The sequence below is a fragment of the Carassius gibelio genome, chromosome B14 (assembly GCF_023724105.1).
Source record: "Carassius gibelio isolate Cgi1373 ecotype wild population from Czech Republic chromosome B14, carGib1.2-hapl.c, whole genome shotgun sequence".
NCBI classification, from domain to species: domain Eukaryota; kingdom Metazoa; phylum Chordata; class Actinopteri; order Cypriniformes; family Cyprinidae; genus Carassius; species Carassius gibelio.
The window spans coordinates 4604468-4628994 of NC_068409.1; the positions used below are offsets into that span (position 1 = coordinate 4604468).

The following is a 24527-nucleotide window of genomic DNA, read 5'->3' on the forward strand; positions in this document are numbered from 1 at the left end:
TGTATAGTATAATATAATTTAGTATAAGCTTGTCTAAGCAAACACCCTGGTCCCACTTTATATCAGATGTCTTTAACTCCTGTGTAATTACAGCATATATATAAATAAACATATATATATATATATATATATATATATATATATATATATATAGTTTGGTACAATATGTTTATTGTGTTAATGTTGCATTGCAGAACACTTTTGCTGCTGTTGAGGTGAGATACAGTTAAGGTTGGAGACAGGTTTCATGGTATAGTTCAGTTAATGGTTGGTTATGGGGTAAGGTAACAGTATGATTATATATGTAATTACATATATTAATTACAGATGTACATGCAGGTATTTTTTTAAGTAAAACATGCGTGTACACAGTAAGTACACTATTTAAAAGTTTATGTGCATATGACAGAATTTTTCAGAAAGATTAATACAAGACATGGTTAACCAGACGATGAACACTATTGACAGCAATTATTATATGACACAATCAGACTTATAGCAATAATTGTTAGTTCTGTATGTTGTTTTAGGGTTAGCATCATCTGAGGCCCTCTGAAGGACATCCATGAATGACTAACCTGATATCTGGTGAAGGGGTTGGTTATCTTTAAACCAGGACAGCTGTGGAGAGGGTGTACCCTCGACATCACACTCCATCTGCAGCGACTCGCTCACATTCACCGTCTGATTGGTGGGGTTGTTACGGTATCGAGGTGCCTCCAACGCTGGAATGGACATAGGGAAAGAGAGAATATGCTTTAGTTTTGGTAAGATCTTCACTAATAAAGCATTTTTAGTGACAGTGATATATAGACACATTATACACACACTGGACACTTTGATATTGGGCATTAACAGTTACCTCATGAATAAAAGATAGTGGACAATGCAAAGTAAAATTTTCAAAATACAGATTCAACCTCTGTTCCAAATCCTAGTGGGACAGTATATATTTGAAATTGCAAATGAAAGTCGTGACATTTGCCAGGTATGGTGATCCATACCCAGAATTGGTGCTCTGTATTTAACCCTTCCAAGTGCACACACACGGCAGTGACGTGGGAACACACACACACCTGGAGCAGTGGGCAGCTATTTGCTCAAGCGCCCGGGGAGCAACTGGGGGTTCAGTGCCTTGCTCAATTTAGGGTGGAAGAGACACTGTTCATTCACTCCCTCCTTACTCTATTTTCAGGAATCCTGAAGATATCTTGTTTCAGAAATTCTAAATATACTTCAATAATAATAAGTATTTATTAAACAATGTTCCATTTGGACCTATTTTAGTATTTGTGTGACATATTTTTGTTTTTAGTAGAATATTCAGTATTTAGACTAGCAACACTTAGTGCCGAACTCCATTGGAATCGTATGTAAGAGTTAGAATCTGTGATTAACACAAGTGAAAGTATCTGCAATACATCTGAGTAACTACTTAAAGCATTCGAGTCACTTTCACGTTTAGGATGCTACCTTAAAAGTCAGCTTTGTATGTAAGTAGCAAACAGCAAGCTGGCACCAGGAATGTACCTGGACTTATAAAGAACTGATCATTGATTGACCTTCACCTTTGACTGGGATGTACTTGCGGTGGCAGTGTTTCTCCCCACTGCGCTGGTTCTGCACCTCACACACGTAGTTTCCCTCGTCCTGCAGCTGGATGTTGGTAATGGTGAGTTCCAGTACCCAGCTGTTGCTGGTGGTCTGGAACGAAAGCTGTCCCCCCAGAGACTCGGCATATTGGTGCACACTTTTGCAGTCCAGCTCTGGTGGAACAGCCTGCGGGTCCAGACGGTACCACCGCAGGTTCTCGTAGGTGTAATTATCTGCATTACACTTCAGCCGTACCAGGTCCTGCTCGAGCGGATCCTCCGAGGGCTCCATCTCTATCCCGAATCCCTCTGGGATAGCTGAATAGGGAATGAATGTGAATAATAAGAAAAATAATGGCACGCATCTCTTGGATAAACCACACAACTTAGCTTACTCATGTCTCTTTCTGTACATTGTAAAAATATATATGTATAATTTTTCTTTTTAATCATTTTAATGGTAAAAAATGCTACACTGAAAACCTTTTAAGTGGGTGCACAACAGCTTTGGCACTATGTACTGTATAGTGATTATTGTTTGCCGTTCTCATTTGTTTGTTGGCATGTGGGTGATTTCATGTGCAAGAAAAGCTGCCACATCTGGATTACCATATTGTATTAATGTATTTTATATTAAGCTAACACGTAAAAGTGTCAAATTGATGTGTGGATGTGGTGGGGGCAACATCTCTACTGCTGAAGAAAAGTTTTTTTTCTTCCAGACCTGAATGGCTACCACATGTGGTGTTAGTGTTGGTCCGGACTCTAAAAATGGTTCTGTTACTGGCCTTAACATTGCTTAAGAGAGTAAGAGATTTGCAAGCCCTTTCAGTTGTTTCTTCTTGCATAGACTTTGTCCCTGATCTTGACTTTGAACCTAGACTAAACTATTTTCGGAAGATGCCTTCCTCTATCACCAACCATCAGGAAATGTCCCAAATCTGCCTGGAAGAGAATGTGTGTCTGTATTGTCTTAAAGCATTCAAGGAGGATAATTTGAATGGCCAAAGGCTCTCCAAGGATTGCAGCTAGAGAATTAGAGAATTATAGAATTTAGTTGAGTCAACAGATAAAAAATCTAAACCTGGCTGCCACTGTTAGACATTTTAAAGTGGGCAATGGATGGATCTTCCATCAGAGCAATGATCCAAAACACCAAAATCAACAAAAAAAATGGGTGACTAAATGCAAAATGAAACTGCTGCCATGGCTTTTCCAGTCCTTTGACCTGAATTCAATAGAAAATTTAAGAGGAGATTCTTTATGGAGGAATGGTCTCTGGTCTCTTGTCAGGTGTTCTCCTATAACTCAGCAGGCATTAGAGGAGAGATTCAGAGCTATTAGCTATTTTTGTATTAGAGAAAGCATATATATTTTATTATTCCACCTTCTTCAATTGTTTTAACAAAATAAAATTTTGGGTTTTTTTTTGTGAATATTTTGAATAAAAGATCAACAAACTAGATTTATTTTTACAGACTTCTTTGTTTTTATTTACAAAGGATATCAATAATTCAGAACACGACTGTATTATCATTTACCTCAGCTTGTGGTTGAACTTTGATTCATATGTCTTTCTATTTAACACGTATGTTTTAAAGGTGGTTGACAGTAAATTACAAGAGTAGCAGATTTTAAACAGATTCTAGTAATTTGGTATATTACCATCATAAAATGTTTTTTTTTTTTCTCTTTACAGTTTTTTATCTGAATATAATTTTATTTTATTATAATTGATGAGCTATTTTTTATTATTGCTTCTATATTCTTTATGGTAAAGTTCTGGCCACAACATCTTTTTTACTTTTTTTTTTTTTACTGAAAATTACACTTTTTACAGTGTATGGATAATACTCAAGGTTAAAGTTTTTATGAAATAGAAGTGATCATCTTTTTTCCCTACTGTGAAGCAGATCCAGGTGAAATGGATTCTTGAACAAGAAAAAAATTTAGGAAAAAAAAGGATATGCACAAACACATCATATAAACTAAACGCTTGCAAGAACTGTACATTTTGATTTGGTGATTTAAGCATGAGCTTTTGTTATGTTATTGAAAATCCATACAGTTTTGTTTGGCACAAAAGCGTTGCTAAAACTCACTGGTCACGTAGAAATAAATCAATCGTTCATCTCTTCCCACTTTGTTCTCTGCTGAGCACTTGTACATAGCCGACACATTGGCTCTCTGAATAACCAAACGACTCACAGTCTGTGGAAACAACAGAAGCAGTTTCAAAGACTTGTTTTCATCTGGATCACATGCAAAAAAAAAACATTCATTGTTAAAAGGATAGTTCCCTAAAAATTAAATCTCTTCATTATTTACTTGTGTTGTTGCTTCAAAATGGTATATATATATATATGGAACACAAAAGAAGATGTTTTGAAAAACAAGTCAGTGAGATTAAATCCCTTTTTCTGCTCATTAGAAGAACGATGTTCAGAATGAAATACAGTACGAGAAAATAAATTATGATATTTAACTTTTTGGTGAATCTTTAAGCTGTATAGTGTATTAGTCTATCTTTCCCCTCCCACTCCTATTCCTAGGGTCAAACACAGGAAACTACCCTTACAGGTGTGACAGAAAACAGGAAGAGTGTGCTGTGTGAATGTGTGTTTATTACCTCTCCATCCAGGGCGAAAGAACTGGAAGATGGGTTTAAATATTTTGAAAGTGGAAATTCTAACACATTCCCCCTCCCACCCACCCTAGATGTCAAGTTTTGGTTATCCGGTGTCACATAAAGCACTCAGGGTTCAGGTTGGGGGCACATAAATTTGGTTCAGACATTTATGGGAAATTTTCAGGAAATAAGAAAAATCCAAACAGGAAGTGAACCTTTTCTTTCCCATCCACCATCTCAGTCAAAGTTTCAATACTCTCGATAGGATTGACAGCGTGTTCAGGATCCAAACCCATCCAGTTTTGACAGATGGGAATTTTGTCTCTTTGACCCCTTCGACCTCTGTGAAAATGAAAACACAACTATGAATACCATAGGACAGATATGGACAAAATGTTTGAGGACAAAACATCAGTCTCATTGCATTTATAAACTCTTAGAATATTCCTCCCTAACGTGTGTCGGGGTTATGGAGCTGTTTTGTTGTGTTTTTTCTCCCCATGTGCTCCCCATGACCTAGTTGTCACCAGTGTTGGGTGTAATGCATTACTAAGTAAGTACCCTCATTGTTTCCCAAAGGATTCCCTCCCCCGCCCTGAATACCTCCTCTTGCTGGAGCAGGGGAAGCGTTCACTCAAGGACCATACCAGACTGTTTTTGGCCCTTGCCCATCTCACTAGCTACCCAGCAACAGAGCCCACAATGAGGGAGAATGGCATGGACAGTGAGAGCACAGAGAGGAGCTCCGCCCCTTGCACCATGGCTGAGGGTGAGCTGATTATGGATCTGGGACTGCTGGACTTCAAAGGGGAGTCTATCGGCCCCTTTCCTCCCTCCAGCTGAGGATCCCTCTGTCACTCCCATTCCTGAGTCATGTTACTGAGTTAAGCCCAGAGAGGGCTCCCATTCATGAGTTAGGCAGAGAAGGCTCTCGTTCCCAGTTCAACCCTGAAAGCCCAGAGGCTCACAAATGCCAACCCTCCTACCCGCTCCTGCCTTCTCCTCCGCTGTCGTCTGGCAGCCCCTCTGCTTACCCTTAGCCCACCATCAACATGGTTGGAGCTTCACGGGACTGCCATCCCATCCCATGACTCTGCCTCCAGCCTCTAAGCCCCAGACTCTACCTCCGCCCATTGACTCGTCGGCTCCAACATGGCTCCAAGCTCCCTCCTCTCCACCATGGCCCACCAGTCCACTAGCTCTGCCGGTCTTCCTCATCCCTCCTTCATCACCTTGGTCTGGCATCTACCATCCTGTGCCTCGGGACTCCAATCCTCCGGCTGCGCGTTGTCCCTACATCCCTAGGGGTTCCATCAGGCTCCTTCATCCCCTTGGCTCCTCCACAGTCCTCTGTCGCTCTGGCTCCACGTTGGACTTTAGGATCCATTGGTCCGTGGTGGTCGCCAGCATCATCTGCTCCGCCTTGAACTTCTGGAGCCTCCCTGTCACCATGGATCATTGGCTCTCCATCTCTACCTCAGGCTCCTCTGCCATTGGTCGGCCCCCTGGAGGTATCTGCCTTTCCTCCTCTATGACTCCTCCCTGTGGGCTGCATCCTTCTGCTCCAAGTCCTTCCTGTCGCCTCCCTGGCTCCTCCCTCCATCGTCACTTCCCTGGACTTTGTCTGCCAGACCCCACCAGGTTTCTGACTGCCTCCTGAGCCTCCTCCCAAGTTCCCACCCATCCACCCAGGATGTGCCTTCCAGGAGGGGGGCAATATATCAGGGTTATGGGCCTGTTTTGTTGTATTTTCCCTCCCCATGTGCTTCCTGTGACCTAGTTTTCCCATGTGTTTGATTATTCATGTCTCCTAGGTGTGTCTTGTCAATTACCCTATGCATATAAGTTCCAGTCTGTGCAGTCTGTGTTTGTCCAGTATTTAATGTATTCGTCTATGTGCTATGGATGACGAGTAATTTCTTACTGCTAAATTCAGAAAAAACAGAGGTGTTAATCATAGGGCCTAAAAACTCTGCTTGTAATAACCTAGAACACTAAGACTTGATGGTTGCTCTGTCAATTCTTCGTCATCAGTTAGGAACCTAGGTGTGCTACTTGATTGCAATCTTTCCTTAGAAAGCCACATTTCTAGCATTTGTAAAACTGCATTTTTCCATCTCAAAAATATATCTAAATTACGGCCTATGCTCTCAATGTCAAATGCAGAAATGTTAATCCATGCATTTATGACTTCAAGGTTAGACTATTGTAATGCTTTATTGGGTGGTTGTTCTGCACGCTTGGTAAACAAACTACAGTTAGTCCAAAATGCAGCAGCAAGAGTTCTTACTAGAACCAGGAAGTATGACCATATTAGCCCGGTCCTGTCAACACTGCACTGGCTCCCTATCAAACATCTTATAAATTATAAAATATAGCCTGGTTTCTCCCAAGGTTTTTTTCTCCATTCTGTCACCGATGGAGTTTCGGTTCCTTGCCGCTGTCACCTCTGGTTGCTTAGTTGGGGTCACTTCATCTACAGCGATATCATTGACTTGATTGCAAATAAAAACAGACACTATTTAAACTGAACAGAAATGACATAACTGAATTCAATGATGAACTGCCTTTAACTGTCATTTTGCATTATTGAGACACTGTTTTCCAAATAAATGTTGTTCAGTGCTTTGACGCAATGTATTTAGTTTGAAGCACTATATAAATAAAGGTGATTGATTGATTGATGTGTGTGCCTGCCCTGTGTTACCCCGAATTCGAGATTAGGAGCTGCTGAAACAGTTCTACTCAGGCATCATTGAGCCTGTCCTTTGCACTTCAATAATTGTCTGGTTTGGTTCAGCTACAAAATCAGACATCAAAAGACTACAGAGACAGTTCGGACTGCTGAAAGGATTATTGGTGCTCCCCTGCCCAACCTTCAAGAACATCCAGAGTGAGAAAAAGAGGCTCAGAAAATCACTCTGGATCCCTCACATCCAAGTTACCCCCTCTTTGAACTTTTGCCATCTGGCCAGCGCTTCAGAGCAGCAAATACAAGAACAGTTTCTTCCACCAGGCAATCTACCTTATGAACAGTTAAATGTGCCCCACTTATTCAATAAAAATGTGCAATATCATTATATTTTTTTGTCCCCCCCCCCCCCCCATCCTAGTACATCCCTGCATCTTGCATCTTACTCTATTGCATTCCAGTATCATCTATAGCACAACTGTCCATACAATCTCTTTTTTTTTTTTTGCCTGTGTGTTGTTGTCTCTCTGTACTGGAAGATTATGTCATTAAAACAAATTGCGTGTATGCCCAAGCATACTTGGCAATAAAGCTCTTTCTGATTCTGATTCTGATTAAAGACAATGTATTTCCACAAATTCCCCTTCATCTCCTCACTCCTTCAATCATTCACAGTAGCAGCAGTTTGTGACAGTGTGTGGGAAAGAGAAAGAGAAAGAGGGAGAGGAGAGCGGGAATATCAGATGCAGGATGCACACATCGACAGTACCCACACCAGGAAGAGCTTTTAGATGCATCTGCCTTCCTGTGTGCGATGAGAGCTAAGCAAGGAATGACAAACGAAGGCCACAAATTAGCATTAGCCTTCGATTCATTTAAAAGAATTAACACAATGGGTATGTTGCAAAACCTAGTCAGCTGTCTACATAAAAAGCATTTTAAGGCATAATACACCACATCCTGACACAAGGCTTGGTTATTGAATCAAATCACATTCCAGGGGGTGAATGATTTGGTCACACTTTATTTTAGGGTCCAATTCTCACTATTAATTAACCATTAACTATGACTTTTGCCTCAATTAACTCCTTATTTGCTGCTTATTAATAGTTTATAAGGTAGTTGTTAAGTTTAGGGTATTGGGTAGGATTATGGATGTCATGCATTATATGTACTTTATAAGCACTAATGAACAGCCAATATGTTAATAATAGACATACTAATAAGCAACTAGTTATTAGTGTGAATTGGACCCTATACTAAAGTGTTACCAATGATTTTATTCATTCACCTTGTAGCAATGCATTATGGGATCGTATATTTGGTAACACTTATAAAACCAAATCTCACTGTGAACAAGTTGCTTATTAGCATGCCTATTATTAACATATAGGCTGTTTATTAGTAATTATAAAGCACATATTCTGCATGGCCATACTATACATCCCTAATCCTACCAATACCTAAACTTAATAACAACCTTACTAACTATTAATTAGTAGCAAATTAGGAGTTTGAGGCTTCGATAGTTCATTATTTGTTAATAGCGAGAATTGGATCTCAAAATAAAGTGTGACCATATTTTTCATTAAAGAGATGTACATTCCTAAATATATTCTTGATAAAAGATATACTATTATGATCACACCAAAACTTTGCTATTCTCATAGGATTAGAAAGGGTTAGGGTTAGACATAAATTTCTGAACCTACCCTTTAGCACCAAGCATGTTATCTTCCCACTCACATAAAGTCTGAATGTGCCAATTTGCATAGCCGACTTGTATTAAAAACAAATCATGGCAGCGGTGAATTATCCATATAATGCATTTACTGTAATTGTCTAGGAAGGCAGATCACTTGGTTTTGAAATAGTGCTAATATCTGCATCCTTAGAATGGAACTCACAGCCTGATATCAAGAAATAATAACTGCTGATAAATATATAATGCACTCTGAGTGCTGGTTCGAGTGTGATTAGGTACTCTAGGCTTCAGCTATGAGTGTAGAATGTGGATGCAAATGGGAATTGCGGTTTGCTTCCAGCTCTCTCTGGACCTGTCTGAATGATTCAGCTGCTGCCTGTAGCTCATTCTCTCCATCCCGGACTCTAGAAGCAACTCAAACCACAGAGAAGATCCAAGCAGTCCTCTTTCAGGGCCATAGGATGCTTAAATGGCTCTGTCTCTGTGCTTCCTGTTGTTTAGACGACAGGACAGTCCTTCACACTGTGCTTTCTCCAAGCCGAATACTATAAATATTCCAAACGCCCTCCTAACCTCCCCACCTTCCCCAGCTGCCTTATCTGTCACATCTCTAGTCAACAAGGAAGAAAAGCTGCCAGCGCACCGCCCACTCAGCCTTTACTTCAGGAAAAACAAACAAAGCTTCTGAAAACATGGGAAAGAGTGTCTCTGACTAGTAAGAGACTGTGGGCAAGTCGCCAAAAGGGACAAAAACTATCCACTCTGAACTCAACCTGAACCACAAGCACTGGTGTTTAACATTCAGTGGTGATTTCGACAGCTTCGGCAGATCAACTAATACTCCCATTGATCCAGTGCTGACTCTGGGAGCGCAGTCCCTTCAGACTGGCAATATCCTGAGACTTGAGATGTTTGGAGAACCTCTTAACATTGCAACATTCACTTTGGATGAAAGCGCCTGCTGAATGCGTAAATTAAAATGTAAACTCTCAGCCCAAAGACATTAATTCAGAGGTTTTCAACATGATTCAGAAAGCATGTCAGATGTGACGAGTTGATCTCTGGTTTCTTACAGGGTTCTGCGGGTGCTGTTGAGACCGCAGGGGCTCCACGGCCTCCACTGCCAGGTGATGGTGGCAGGAGGGGTCCCGGTGGCGGTGCAGGTGAGCGTCTGTCGACTGCTCCTCCTGTAGGGGTTGGTAGGTGTTGCTGTCTCCTTCTCATGGATCTGAGGAGGAACTGCACATGCAAATTGAGAAATTTATGAAAAATATCACTATAACACTTTCAAAAAAGTTTCCCTTTTTAAAACAAGTGAATTACATTAGTTAACATGAACTAATAACACAACACTTATTAAGCATTTATTAATCAGTTAATGTTAATTTATACACTTACTACACACTATTAATATACTAATACACTATTCAAATCAAAAGTTGGGTATAACTTTAATGTAGGGAGTAGGCACCAATTGTCACCATTAATTGTTTTATTATTATTTATTATTTTATTTTAAGTCACTTTGGATAAAAGCGTCTGCTAAATGTAAAAGCATATATTCTAAAAAGTTCTAAACTATATTCTAATTCAAATATTCAAAAAATTTATAAAAACGATAGTATAAAAAGCATATATGTATGAACATATTCTACATCCCTACTCCTACCCAATACCTATTCTTTTAAATTGTAATATGTCACAATATCACTGTTTTTACTGTATTTTATATCAACAAGACTTCTTTCTAAAAAGCTGCAGAATCATGGAATTATGTTAATAATTCCAATTCCAAAATTTTGACCGATAGTGTATTTATTAAGAGACCACTGCCATGATTTGTCTTTAATGTTTAGTCCATGTTTTTTAGCTTCCACCTGCCATCCTTATGACAGAGCAAGAAAAGAAAACTGCACATACAAGTTGATTTTCATGCATTATTTTTCACTTTCATTTGTTTGATGAATGATCCCTTCTAGAATTTGTACTGCAGCTACAATCTTTCTGTTTCCAGCTCAGATTTTTAACCACCAAGGCACATCAACCCTGAATTTTTTTTAAATAATGGATCAACTTAATCAAAAGAGCAGATATTTCATATAAACATCTATTACACATTGAGAGCATTACCATTGACTAAGAGAGTAAAGTTTAGTCTTTTCTCCAGGGCTGCACGTGTGTTTTTCAGGATCAGTGTGTATTCTCCAGCATCCTGCTTACACACGTCTCGGATCTCCAGAGCATGCTGCTGGACCCTAAACCGACTGAACTCTGGCCGTCTGGTGATCAGTTTGCCGTTCTTATACCTGCACACATACAGATCATTTACAACACAATGCTGTCTGGTTAAATATATGCACATTCATGACTATTTTTACATTCATGACAGATAACATGATATAAAAATACATTCAGATTATATGGCAAGCACAGGATTCACAAGTTTCTCAGGCATGTTTGCAAAAGCTTGACTTTTTACCATTTTGTTTCTGGTAAGGGGTATGCCGACACTTTCACAGGTAGCCGGGCAGATTTTTGTCCTTCCTTCGCCTCTATAACTGATCCATTCCTGTAGTCCAAGCTGATGAAAGGTTTCTCTGTGGAATTATGGAAGAAGAGCTGTTACATTAGCAGTAACATGCTGTTTGTTTAACTATATATGTGTAATAGTACAGGCATAGTTATTTGTACATACCGTGAACTAAGACTACAGTGGTAAGCTCTTGTTTCGTCTCCACACTACTGACAGAGCAGGTGTAGTAACCGCTATCATCCACATTAACGCTTCTGATTGTGAGGATACTAGACACTTCTGTCGCTATGTCCAGGATGTTACGCACAGACTGAAAACTTGCCAGCCTGTTCTCCTGTCCGCACAGTGCAAAGAAATCTGATTAGTGCTCTGACTTTTGTGTTCTTGTTGTGTTCACTTGCTATTTGCAATGTCACCAATTAAAATACTATATACTACCACATAACTAGCGTTTCCCTAATTCCTGAAAGGTCACTAGATACAGAATGACTGTACCACAGTCATAGATCATTGTGAGTTATGCCGGCACTACGCAAAATACTAGAAGTATATTAGAAATATATGTAGTATAAGATATGAATATGTAAAATGATAAGAAATTAGAAGCCTTTTACACTGAAATTTATTTTGCATTGTGCCAATATTTATGCCAATTAAGAATTTTATTGTTAATGCATAAAAATAAATGATATTCTAAAGAAGTACACACTATGTAAAAAAAAATATATAATAATTAGCCGTAATTAAGCAAAAACTAGGCAAAATGTGACCTGAACATGAATTGCATTACTTTAGAGAGGGATGCAGGAAACTAATTAAGGCTGATGTTGAAATTAAATCCTGGACTATTATGACAGTGGAAATAATAACTGGATAGATATACTAAATGAGTGGCCACATGAGTGTTGGAGAATGATGAATAAGACTGCATATGTTAGCAGAGATCTATTAATATAGAATGCAATCACACCAAAGCCTCTGCATTTTTGTTCACAACCCAACAGCATAAAAAATTCATAAGATATTCTGAATTGGACAGGTCATGTTCTTGCTTGTAGTTGATACTGATAGTAATATGCATTGTGGCCTGGTAATTACCTTTTGGCCTGGGTAGTCCCAGTGGAATTCCACACCAGTGTTGAACTCGACCAGCGCCGTGCAGTTGAGCTCCAGACCCTCCCCCTGCATGAGCTCCACGGGCGAGTCCTCAGGAAACAGCTTGAGCTCGTATAACTTCAGACCTGTTGGGTGTTGCAACCATGGACTTGTCAGCACTTTCAAGTTCTTGGCGCAGCAGATGAAGTGTTTGTATCATTGCTGTCTCCACCTGATATTAGGGTGTTGTGGGCAGTTGCTATGAGGTTGCTAGATGCTCCGGGCAGTTTTTAAAGTACCGCACAGTTTTTTTGGTAAGTGCTATCATCCTCTATGTGAAAATGCCATCTTACTATAAAAAAAAATTATTGTTAACACTTTATTTTAAGGTTTCCTTGTTAACACGTTACATGTACTTTATAAATTATGCATAATGACATTCAAGTAGCCCTAACCCAAACCCTAATCCTAACCCAAACCATATAGTAAATACAGATTTAATGATTTTAACATGCGACTGAATTACAGTTAACGCCTTGCCACCGCGGTGGCGGTACACGCGGCAGTAATACCCATTTAGGTTGTCCACCTACTGTACATGTAACTATAGTTAATTAATATTACTCAGTAAATGTATAATTACACTGTAACAAGGACACCTTACAAATAAAGTTACCAAAATATGATTACAAATGTAAAAAAAAAAATATCTGATCCACATTGTTTACAAATTACTTTATTAGCAAACACCAATCTCACTTTCAGAAAATTTTTGAAATATTGTGAAATCACAGGATCCGGCATTCACTGGTGTGTTTCAATCCAAGGTCTTCGTTACTGTGGTCTTTTCTCTCTCTGTCTGTGTGTGTGTGCGTGTGTCTCTTTGTGTGTGTGTGTGTGTGTGTGTGTGTGTGTGTGTGTGTGTGTGTGTGTGTAATCAGTGTGATTAGTAATCACCTCATTAATCTAAATAAACTGTGACTATGCCTGTGACTAAGTTTTAATGGCCCAAATAAAGCAAGTCAAGCAAACAAAGCCATTAGTTGCATTTTATTAGATATGCTAATGTAATATTTATTCAGGAGGTCAGCTGGTATGCTCTGCTGACTCTACAGCGCCACGTAATTAAAGCAAAGTTTTCATTTGTCCCTTTTGAGTAAAAAGGTTATTGATTTTGGCCAGTATTTTGTATGACCAGTACTTTAGATCAAAAAAAGAAGGACGATGACCTCATTTAGTAGTGTAATGATAAAGCATTTCTGAGAGGTCCCTCAACAGGATGGGAGAAGATCACAGCCAACTCCAGAATCAGCGTATGGAGAAAAAAATCTATACAACTATCTGGACGAATCCTGTTTTCAATGTGATATAAAATGAAAAGTCTACATAATAGATAATTCTACTTAACATTATACTTCAATCAATTTAGCAACTTACACAAAAATCTACATGACATTTAACCAAGGAAAACATTTTTCTAGATCAAAAACCTCTGTTGGTTCTGGAACAACATTCCTGCAGTATAAACCAATCACAGCCTTAAACATACTGCAACGGGCAGGAGCGGATGAGAATGCTGTTCCCACCCCTAACCACAACCTTAAAATCAAAAGATGGAAACTGGAACGTGATTGTTGACACTGATTGTTTGATGGATGAATGTTTGTTATTCAAGTCGCTCTGCTAGTATATGACAAATGGCTTAAATCTAAAACATACATGATCCTTCTTGGCAATATCACCATTTTATAAAACAGTGTAATCAATTTACTCAGTAACATCTTGATCTATTATTTGTTATTATAGCTATACCCATTAAATTACTGTTAACTACTGGCAAGATTTTATAAAGGCTTCATTACCTGGAGCTAATTAAAACTTCTTAAATATTGAATATTTAATGCTTACCTATTGCCTGCACCATAAATATAGATGATCTGTGCTCGTTGTTGTGGACTGAGGTGGAGCAGAAGAAGCCGAAGAAAGTGGAACTGTTCTTAAAGATGTGGCTGGGAACCAACCAGCCCCTTTTATTATTCCAGGTGATTTCATTGCCTTCTAGAAGCAATGTAGCCTGCTCTAACTGTACAAACAACAACAAACATTTAGCACAAACATCATCTGAAAGTTAAAATAAAGACAATGTTACAATCTCAGACCAATATTACAATCTTATGTATAAACAAAACACATATTTAGGCAGATGCTTGTGATCCAAAAAAAAATATTTATATATTTGAAAAATAAGTGGCATGGTTTTTGAGAAAATTAAGGTGTGGTCACAACAGAAATTTTGCAGACAAAAAAGATCCACTGTCTATTGTCAATACCATAGATATGTATGAAGCACTGCTCACACACTTTCTGACAAAGTAGCTTTCTTGTGGTCAGCGCAATGAATTCACATGACTAATTTAAAAATGAACATACCCTGCATTGAAAAAATGCAATCACATGGATTCCTATTGAAATTACTAGATTTTGTCTATGAAATTTTGCAGCGCAAATGCATCTACACGAACTAATTTCTTAAGGCAGGAAACTGAGGCAGAAATCTAGAGACTGAATGAGGCACAATTCAAGTCTATTCAGGTCACACTTACTGCATCTAATTTGCTTTAAATTGAAAATTCAGTCAACGTCTTTCCCACATGTCACTCAAAACTCTCGTTGAACCAAATGTCAAAGATGCTCCTGTCCATCCAATAAAATGTATGGTTATAATTCTGCTGAAATTACATAAAGTCTAGTCATAGTCTGAAAAAAATGTAAAACAGTTCAGAAGATTTGAAATTATTGAAATTATTAAGGGCCAAGCACTGAAGGTATCCGTTTCTTCCACTATTGAGTCTATGGCTGCCCATAGAACCGCTTGCAGGGAAGTTGTGAAATTTGGCACACTAATAGAGAGAAGTCTTAACATTAACCATAGCAAATTTGAAATCTCTAACTCAAACACTTTAGTGCCACCACTTTTTTAACCGTAAGCCACAGAAGGAACTTTCTTTTTTTCTTCTGAATCCTTGGCTCAGGCTGAGTCAAATGAACACCAAAATGTAAATGTGTTGGTGTTGTTTTTTCGCTATTTTTAATTGTTTCGTAAAACCTACTTTTTCGAACTCGTCCTAGACACGCTGTGCCCTATTTTAACGATCTAAATGCAAAGTGTAAAGCGCACGGCGCAGTGCACTCAGATCCTATCCAAATCCACTCTTGCTATTTTAACGATGGAAAAATGGTTGGCGCGTCGGGCGCATGGTCAAAACGGGTTGTCCCTATTCTCTTAATGAGTAATGTGTGTAATAACGTGCATCTTCAATTTCCCTTAAGAGCCAGTTGCACTCGTGCCATGACGGATTTGCTATTTACATGGCGGAATTTGGCAAGCACAAAGACAGAACGCGTCAAATAGATTGCCTAATTCTGATACATGCGATGACTATCCATTATGACATGTAGGCATTTTAATATATAGCCTATTAAAAAAATATTATGCAGTGCAATCCTTTAATTTGTAATATTTGGCATGTTTGTGTGCTGCTGTGTGTCCCTGTGTTTAATAAGCAGCGTGTACACTCTTTAAATAACAAAGAAAAAACATTGCACCAGACTTTAGACCAGGTTTGAGCTGGTCTATGGCGCAGTCTATTTTCAGCTCCTTAAAATAGCAATGCGCCAGCAATGCGCCTGAACACACCTCTTTTTTAGACCAGCATTCCCATTGGCGCAAAAATGGGTGCAAATGCATTTGCTAATTAAATGATGTGGCATTGGACGGGAAAATGTGAATGACGCTGAACTGAAACTAGCAAACACACTTGCACTGCGCCTTGCGTCGCATTGTGCCGGGTGTATTATACTCGAAAATTGATTCAGATCATCTTCAGATCAAGCTGGCAAAATTTTCAAGCTGATTAGTCAAATCTTTCTCGAATAACATGCAAAATAATTTTACGAAAAGCATGCAAAATCTCCACAACATTTTGGCATATTAAAGCTGCGGTAGGGAACTTTTGACGCTCTAGAGGTTAATAAACAGAACTGCTTGCGTCTTGCGGAAGAACATCGTAGCCGGAACTACTTCTCTCTGTTTATGTCTATGAAGAATCACAAAGGTACTGGGTTACTCCGCCGCGGTACCCCCGAAGCAATCTAAAATAGTCCGAATATAAACACTTATTATAGGTGCACCCTAGTGATTCAGGACAAGCCAAAAACACGGTTTGGAAAATGGATTCATGGTGTACTCGCTTATTATGTACATTTTTCTACATTTTGAACACAAACAAAGTTACGGACCGCAGCTCTGATTGGTTGTTTTTTACCGGGAGCGATGGAGTTTCTGCAAATGGCAATAGGACACTGGGAGGAGCCAGAGGAGCTTGATTTTTTCACAGATTATCTGTCTCATATTCTACTGTCAGGACATAATGACAGGTTTAACAAATATGTAAAAAATATTTTTTTACAAAAGTTCCCTACAGCACCTTTAAGACAAAACTTGGTTAAACTTGGCGTGTTATAACAACCATGAACTGAGACTACCTGCAGTGTTCCGGTGCTGTGCCACTTAGTGATCAGTAGGTATGAAAAATTTATTTTTGCATATTACTTTCTGAAGGGTTTGGACAAAAATCACAAAACTGCTCTTTTTAGATTAGATGCATCATGCCAAATGTAATGATACAGAATTTTCTAATTTCAGCCATTTTGGGCATCGGCCATTTTGAATTTTGTAGTAAAATGCTGTATTTCATGAACGCATTTGATGTATTGTTACGAAACTTGGTATGAATCATCAGCACAATGCCCTGAATGAGCCTGAGAAGTTTCAAGCCAGCGCCAACTAGTGGTACAATCAAATATTCACATGCTTATTCACATGGAGTCACCTTTTTATACTCCTGAATCCTTGCAGAGTCCAGCTATACTAAACATGTTAGGTTTTGCCCTTTATTGCATATGCAACGTTGAATTTTAGCATTTAAAAAACATTTGCGAATATCTTAGAAAAAATTACTCCGATTGACTCAAAACCACCTTTGGAAATTGAATGCTCAACTGCCAAAATGTTGATAGTACGTGGAAAATTAATGCAAACAAATTTGTCCATCAGAATTTTTTTTTCTGTTCTCATATATAAAAATGTCTATAACTCCAAAACAAAATGAGATATTTTCACCAAATTTGAGACACACTCTGGGCACACTCTAAGAACACAAAAAATTGGTGGGATTGTGCCTCTTGGTGGCGCTATAATGTGAACAAAACATGAAATTGCCATTGACTACAATAGAGTATTATGATATAAAATGCTGTATTTTAGGAATGCATTGGTGTGCAATTACGAAACTTTGTATGTACCATCAAGACCATGACCTGAAAGTACTCAAAAAGTTTTGAGACATATTGAAGTTTTGAGTTATAATGAAATTTCAAATAAATGCTAATAGTTTTCTGTGAATTTTGCCTATTGTAATGCGACTGGTATTAATATTGGGTGATACCAATGTTGCCATAGTGCTGTCCCCCATTTAGATTTTCTCTAAAAACCTACTTTTTGAACTCCTCCTAGGCCGTTGGTCTGATTTTCAACAAAATTTAATCATATTTTCAGCCCATGCTGACAAAAAGTTACGGATTTTGTGTTGACAGACAAAACTATTCTCGCATACGACACCAACGAATTTAAGGAATGATGCCAAAATGACACTTGAGGCTGTATCTCTGCAATGCTTTGGCATATTGATACCAAACTTTGTGTGTGCTATTGTCAGTTCACACAGAACACACCTCATCAATTTAATAACAGCGTCACCTATTGGTCAAACGTGATAAGGCAATAAATCCTATTACTAGATGTTGTATTTCAGATTTTCCAGTCGTTTTGACAAAAATCATCCTAAAAGGGCATCAATTACTAATTTAAGCAGTTGGCCTTATGCTTGCTTCTGTAATGATTGGCCCCATAATTGCCACTTGCCGCTATATTTATTATTATTATTATTATGTAATACTGAAATATTATTTGATTTAATTGAAATATTATATCATTGTTAGATACCACACCTGTCTATGTGACAGCCACTGGCTCTGTTTACAAAAGAAAGAGTTTAGGGATCAGTATAAGAACTTTTTAGACAAAAAAAACAAAAAAAAAAAACAGTTACATACATTTTGCATATCTGCAATTGCTGACATTGGCTTGCCTGAAATGCAGAGAGGGTGTATGGTTGATGCTAACAAAATGATGGAAGTTAGCAGAAGGCTGAAATCAGTTACAGCACATTTAAAGATGTCTATAGAAGTTTATTTTAACAAAGTATAAACAGACCCATATCTTTCTGCCCCATTTCAACACTACAGACTTTGCCCAGTAAACCCAGCCCATGAAGTATGATTACCTGGAGAACAATCAAGTTGCAAAAAAATTCTGGAGAAAAACAAACAAACATTTGTTTAAATGACTGTTAAGTTCCTCTGGCTTGGAAAGCTATGTCACCTGAGTCAGCTAAGGGCTGAAGTTACACTGCATATACAGTAACTGTTATTATCCTTGGTCAACTCTCTAAAAAATACAAAAACAAACAAGTCCCCTAATCAATTTTTCAGAAACAGAGAGATCAGGTGAGTGTCTGATGGAGGACCTACCGAGAAGAGAGAGACTTTCAGGTCAGGATCTGAAACCAGGCATGGAACCTCAATGTGAGTTTGAGAATCTGTTATGAAGATGGTCTCAATGTTGTTCTCATTTCTCTTGATGAATGGATGCTGTGGGTCTGTTTGTTTGAAGAAAAGTACAATTAGTTCAGTTGTCTATATTTTTCTTAAGTAAAACCCTTTAGATTATACAGTGATATTAAACCTACATAAAACAGATCACATTTCCAATAGATTTACCACAAGTTTTAAAAGCAGAAATTTGAAGCTTCTATTTTTAAAATACATTTACTTGAATTCTTTATGAATATTTTTTTTTCTTTTTTTTTAGCTGTACTTTTGGTGGATCAACCTCTGATTATGTCTTATGGACATAATTTCAGCGTGCAAGGGTGATCCACGTTCTAACACGTAACATTTACGGACAGAATCATACATACACAAGCATGCAAATGCAAGAAAGCAGTCTCAGGCAACACTGCACTGGAGATGAACTTCTACACTGTAAAAAATGTATTGTTGTTTTTACAAAATTTTTTGGCAGCTGTGGTTGCCAGAATAATTTTGTAAAAATACAGAAAACTGTAAACACATTTACGTCAAAAACTGTTAATTTTACAATATAAAGCTGTAATTTACAAACAAGAAAATGTGAATATAAACCAGTAAATTCAACAACACACAAAATTAAATCTGTTTTGTACCTTGAAAATACTGACAACCACCATAATAATAAAGATGGTACTGTATAAGAGAAAGCCACATGAAGTATCAAAGCTCATCACAAGTAGCTTCACCACAAGCAGAAGTATATATTAACATATAGAAGGTGCACATTTATGGAAACACAAAACACCATCATGGTAACACACGTGATACTTAAATAATGCAAAAAACTTTCATTAAGCAACAGAAGATGTAACATAAAGCTCAAATGTACATAACTGATAACAAGAACTATTTAAAAACATGATTATTTAAACAAAATACTTTCAAACGTGGAGTGTCACGCAGGGAATTCTGGGAATATCAGTTTACAGTTTTAGACTGTAAATTATACATTGATTTGTTCTTTTTTTACTTCTAAAAGCTGTATAATTAACAGAATTTTACTGTAAATTTACATTAAATGCTTTGTTAGATCTTTTACAGTTTTTCCCTGTATATAGTACGGGAACTTACTGTTAACCTATTATCAGTTTTTTTCCGTAGCGTTTTTACAAAATTTTACAGTTAAAATTACACTTATTTTTTACAGTGTATACACAAGGGGTGATAGAGTTTGTCAATCTAAATAAAGATATTGACTTTAACTACTTAAGCAAGATCAATATAGTATTTGACCTGAAATCGAAAAAAAAAAAACAGTAGAAAGAAGCTGTATGCTAATGCTTGCTATATATCCCCTTTCTGAAATGCTGAGAATGCAGCAAGCTCCTGCAATGCTTTATGAATACTACTGCGGTCTGACACCAGCTGCGTTTGTGAAGCTAGAGGCAAGGTATGTGTGTGACTGAACACACATTTTTCAAAATGATTTTCTGTGTTGGTCAATTCTATTAGGATCTGGAAAAGGGTGGAACGTCTGATGGGAGGACTTTTAAAATTTTGTACCAACACACCCGTATGGCACAACTTTAATTTTTGTTATGTGAAAATGACCCATTTGTCCAGCCCACTTGGTCAACATTGGGCATAAACGCATGTGGTAACTTATATGATCACCAAGGACTCTGGTGAACTAAGTTTTGTTTACCAGCATCATCATATTTTGTCTTTTTTCAGTTATGTTCTGCTCTCAAGGCCTATGGAGTTCCCTGGGCATCCCCCATTTCCTCTCATCCTATGTGGGATTGGATCGCACCACCCTCTGGTTGGACATCTGTCTGTTTCTCTAATATATAGTAAACTTAATAATCACACTGCAAAGCCTCTTTCTATTGAATCTATCTGGAATCGTAAAAGATTTTGACTTATCAGTTGACTGGAAGAAGATGTGGTCTAATCTAACTTTAACTTCTAAAAACTTGGCTAAACGTCTTATCCTGTCCAATGTCATCCATAGAGCATACATAACTTTTTACAAGAGGTTTAAAATGAAACTGCAATCGACCTATGACTGTCATATCTGTAACACGGTATCATCAGGTACTTTTTTGTTTAGGGAATGTCCAATTGTTGTCAACTTCATGTACGCATGTGAATTCAGTTTTATCCTTTTTAATTTAACTTGATTACATGTCTAATCCAGATTTATGTCTTCTCAATGACGATTCTAACTCCTGTATAAGTTCATTAAAGAAGAGAATGTTGTTTGCTGCAAAGAAGACAATAATACAAAATTGGTTTACTCCGCATGTGTGCAAAAGTATTCTGGATTCATAGAATGTTTAAAAATAGTAAGGCTTTGAATAAGGCTAAACCTTTTACCTTCGATGCATGGCATTGTTTTTCTTCAAAAATGTTAGACTAAATAAAGGAATGACCATTTTTTTCTCTCTCTCTTTTGAATTGTAAAATGATTGATGTGTCTGTTGCTTCCCCTGTCCTGTCTGGTTTGTTTGAATTGATGTTGTTTTGTTGAATAAAAAGTTGATTACATAAAAAAAAAATCTTGTTGATAAAGCATTAAATAATTTAAATCAGAATATATTCGGACGCTAACAAACCTCTCCAGCTTTCACTTTCAGCTGGAAGTCGCAGCGCTGTTTCTAAGCCTTTCTTTGTACATCACCTGGTGATGCCTGCATCTCTAAAGCCACCATTATTCTAACAAGTCTTATTTTTCCTCATGTAGCTTAAAGCAATCACTCCAAGCTGTCGGAGTCCAAACAAAAGGATTGTATCTTGAGGTTTATGTTTCTGCCCCGCGGTGGTCTACATGTACAGACATAATAGGAAAAACTCTTCACAGTGATGGTGCATCACAATAAATCACTTTCAGGAGGTGAATTGCTTTTTTGAGGGTGAAGAGACTGGGAAGCACTGGAGGGCATGACATGTAGCCATAATGCTGATAACTCTGAGAGGCAGTGACCAATAAGCAGTTAACTGAAGCCACATGCCGTGAAGTGCCATTCTGCTTTACACTCACTGCTAATTTATAGCTGTGATTTCAGCTGGCTCTGATCAACCCCCTAGTAAGATCTGTGGAAACTGTTTCGGCATCTTGTCAGGAGAAATCACCCGGCATTTCACACGAGTGAGTGTCTCAGATGAATCTTTGATCAACTGGTCGAAAACCAATTGTTAACAAATACAGAGCTGGATTGTGTCACAAAGATAAACAATCCACCTGTCAATTGTTAAAGAAAGACTCCAACCATAAATTCTCTCCTTATTTACCAACATACATCGTTCAATACCTGCACTCTATTGCCATTTTCTGTAGTAGAGAAAAAAAAAAAAAAAAAAATATATATATATATATATATATATATATATATATATATATATATATATATATATATATATATATATATATATATATATATATAAAAGTAGTGAGAACTGCTGTCAAGCTCCAAAATGGCCAAAGACTGTCTTATGAGGCCATACACTAGTTTTGTGTGTTACACAGTCCAAAATATAAGCTGTTCTTCAATGATACTCATGGAACAACTAGTGCTGTTTTGGCATTAATGATGCCCAACTAATCCAAAACAAAGCAACCACGTGCTCCTCCAGCTAATCCAGGTGTGCCGACAAACTATTTTAAGATGTGAACTTCATTGGATTGTAGGCACTACTTTTACCTTCTGTCCTGTTTTTGTTCTTTTTGGTCACCATAACTTGCTGCTTTTCTGCTTTTGTGGTTGAACTATTTCTGTAATTCAGGCTTCATTGTTGTCTGCTGGAGTGTGTAGATTAAAAACACGGGCAGCTTCACTGTAGGCCTGGATTTAAAAACCTTTGAACCTCCCAGAAAAACATACAAGTGACATGACTGAGCGTTGAATAAAATATTTTTGCTGATAAGGTCAATCCATTTATGAAATCAAGCTTGACACAAGTACATTAAACTACAGCCAAACTCTTATCCACAATACTGAGGGGATAATATGCTCATGCCATCAAACTCAAAATAAATATTCTTCCTTTTAAATGATAAAGTGGACACTGGCAGGCTAACAGTGAATATACTTACTCTGTAATGGTGATATCAGCAAATTTGGCATTGTGTACATTTCTTTATTACATCCTTATCTTTAGTTTATTCAGTATAAAAGCTCTTCCCTAATCCCCGGCTGTCTCAGGGTAAACCAACTATGTACTAAGCGTGTTCATTTATAGTAATGTTTTGAATGAGATGTTTATGATGTCTTTGTCTGTTACCCAAAGAAAATAGAAACTTTAGACAAAGATAGCCTGTGGCCAAGCATTCTTTGAAGGGAGTCAAATAAAATGGGATTTGTGATTTGGTTTGCCTCAGGAAAATGCCACAAAAGAGACCAGACACTGATATTAAACTAAATTGAACTACTTTCAAAGGTTAAGTATCTATTTACACAAATAAGCTAAAGAACAAAGAAGAATTGCAGTCCATTTGTTCCAGACTTTAACATTAACTGCAGTCTCATTCTAACAACAACATTTGAGTCCTCATAGCTTCCTACTGCTATTAATTACTTACAGTACATATTTTACATTACTTTAATGATTGTGCTATTCTCAGTGTAATACATGTGCTGAAATGCATATAAAGTAGTGTGATTTTAAAATACATTTGTCCTTGCACTTCCACGACATTACCTCCCTTTATAAATAACGCTAATGATATCATACAGTGCATACAGAAATTATACTACAATGTTTTGATCACACTACCTTTATCAGTATTTGATTATCTTTATGTGTAGTAACTTTAGAAGTACAGCTTATTCTACTAACCCTAAAAATAACCTTATGTAGTCTAATGAGTGTTAGTTGACATGTAGTTGCATAAAGTTACATGTGGTAACATAAAGTTACTTGTAGTAAGTAGTATGTCTAAAGTGGACTATCAAAATAAAGTGTAACCTACTCAGAAATGTAACAGCATTGATACAAAGCATGATCTTTGATTCTCCATATTTACTCAATAAAATTGTGACAACAGATTACAAGCAATATTATTAATTAAATTTAACACATTAGAATTAATTAGAATTAACCATTTAAAATGAGTAGAATAAAATGAAAAAAATAAAGTAAAATTTACACAAAAATATTGATTTCATTGGACAAAAAAAACATTATGCCAAAGAATACTAAGGCCAGTAGTTGGCGATCATGAAACACCCTGTGAAAACATTATATACATGCACATGACGTCAACCTTTTTACAAATTCACATTTTTGTTGCTTACATAGATATGATACAGGCATCATGTTCAAAAGGTTGTGTCTTAAGGCCCCCCAAACAGAGTTATTGAAGACACCTAAAGTTCATGAACAGAATCACTGAAGGAGAAAAGGGTAAATTATTGGTTACCATTACAGTGGTCAGTGTTTGCTTTAGTTGTGCTCTTGACCCTTGACGTTTTAACGTCACATTTTGTATGGCTGTTGTATCTCAGTTATAACACCTAGACAAGTTAAGAGAAATTATGATCAGATGGTGTTGGTTATGCTTTTACATA

The 24527-nt window shown here is 37.4% G+C and overlaps 1 protein-coding gene across 1 annotated transcript in view; it reads right to left on the reverse strand.

Annotated features, from left to right (window-relative positions):
- The window catches only part of flt4 (fms related receptor tyrosine kinase 4), a 55090-nt gene that overhangs the window by 16258 nt on the left and 14305 nt on the right, over window positions 1–24527 (reverse strand). The window contains exons 4-14 of the mRNA XM_052573620.1: window positions 18898–19025; window positions 14155–14329; window positions 12250–12392; window positions 11314–11485; window positions 11098–11215; window positions 10749–10924; window positions 9692–9857; window positions 4437–4563; window positions 3695–3803; window positions 1569–1910; window positions 579–725 (exon numbers count right to left, since the gene is read on the reverse strand). Of these exons, the coding sequence (XP_052429580.1) occupies window positions 579–725; window positions 1569–1910; window positions 3695–3803; window positions 4437–4563; window positions 9692–9857; window positions 10749–10924; window positions 11098–11215; window positions 11314–11485; window positions 12250–12392; window positions 14155–14329; window positions 18898–19025 (1803 nt within the window). The remainder of the gene's footprint in view (window positions 1–578; window positions 726–1568; window positions 1911–3694; window positions 3804–4436; window positions 4564–9691; window positions 9858–10748; window positions 10925–11097; window positions 11216–11313; window positions 11486–12249; window positions 12393–14154; window positions 14330–18897; window positions 19026–24527) is intronic.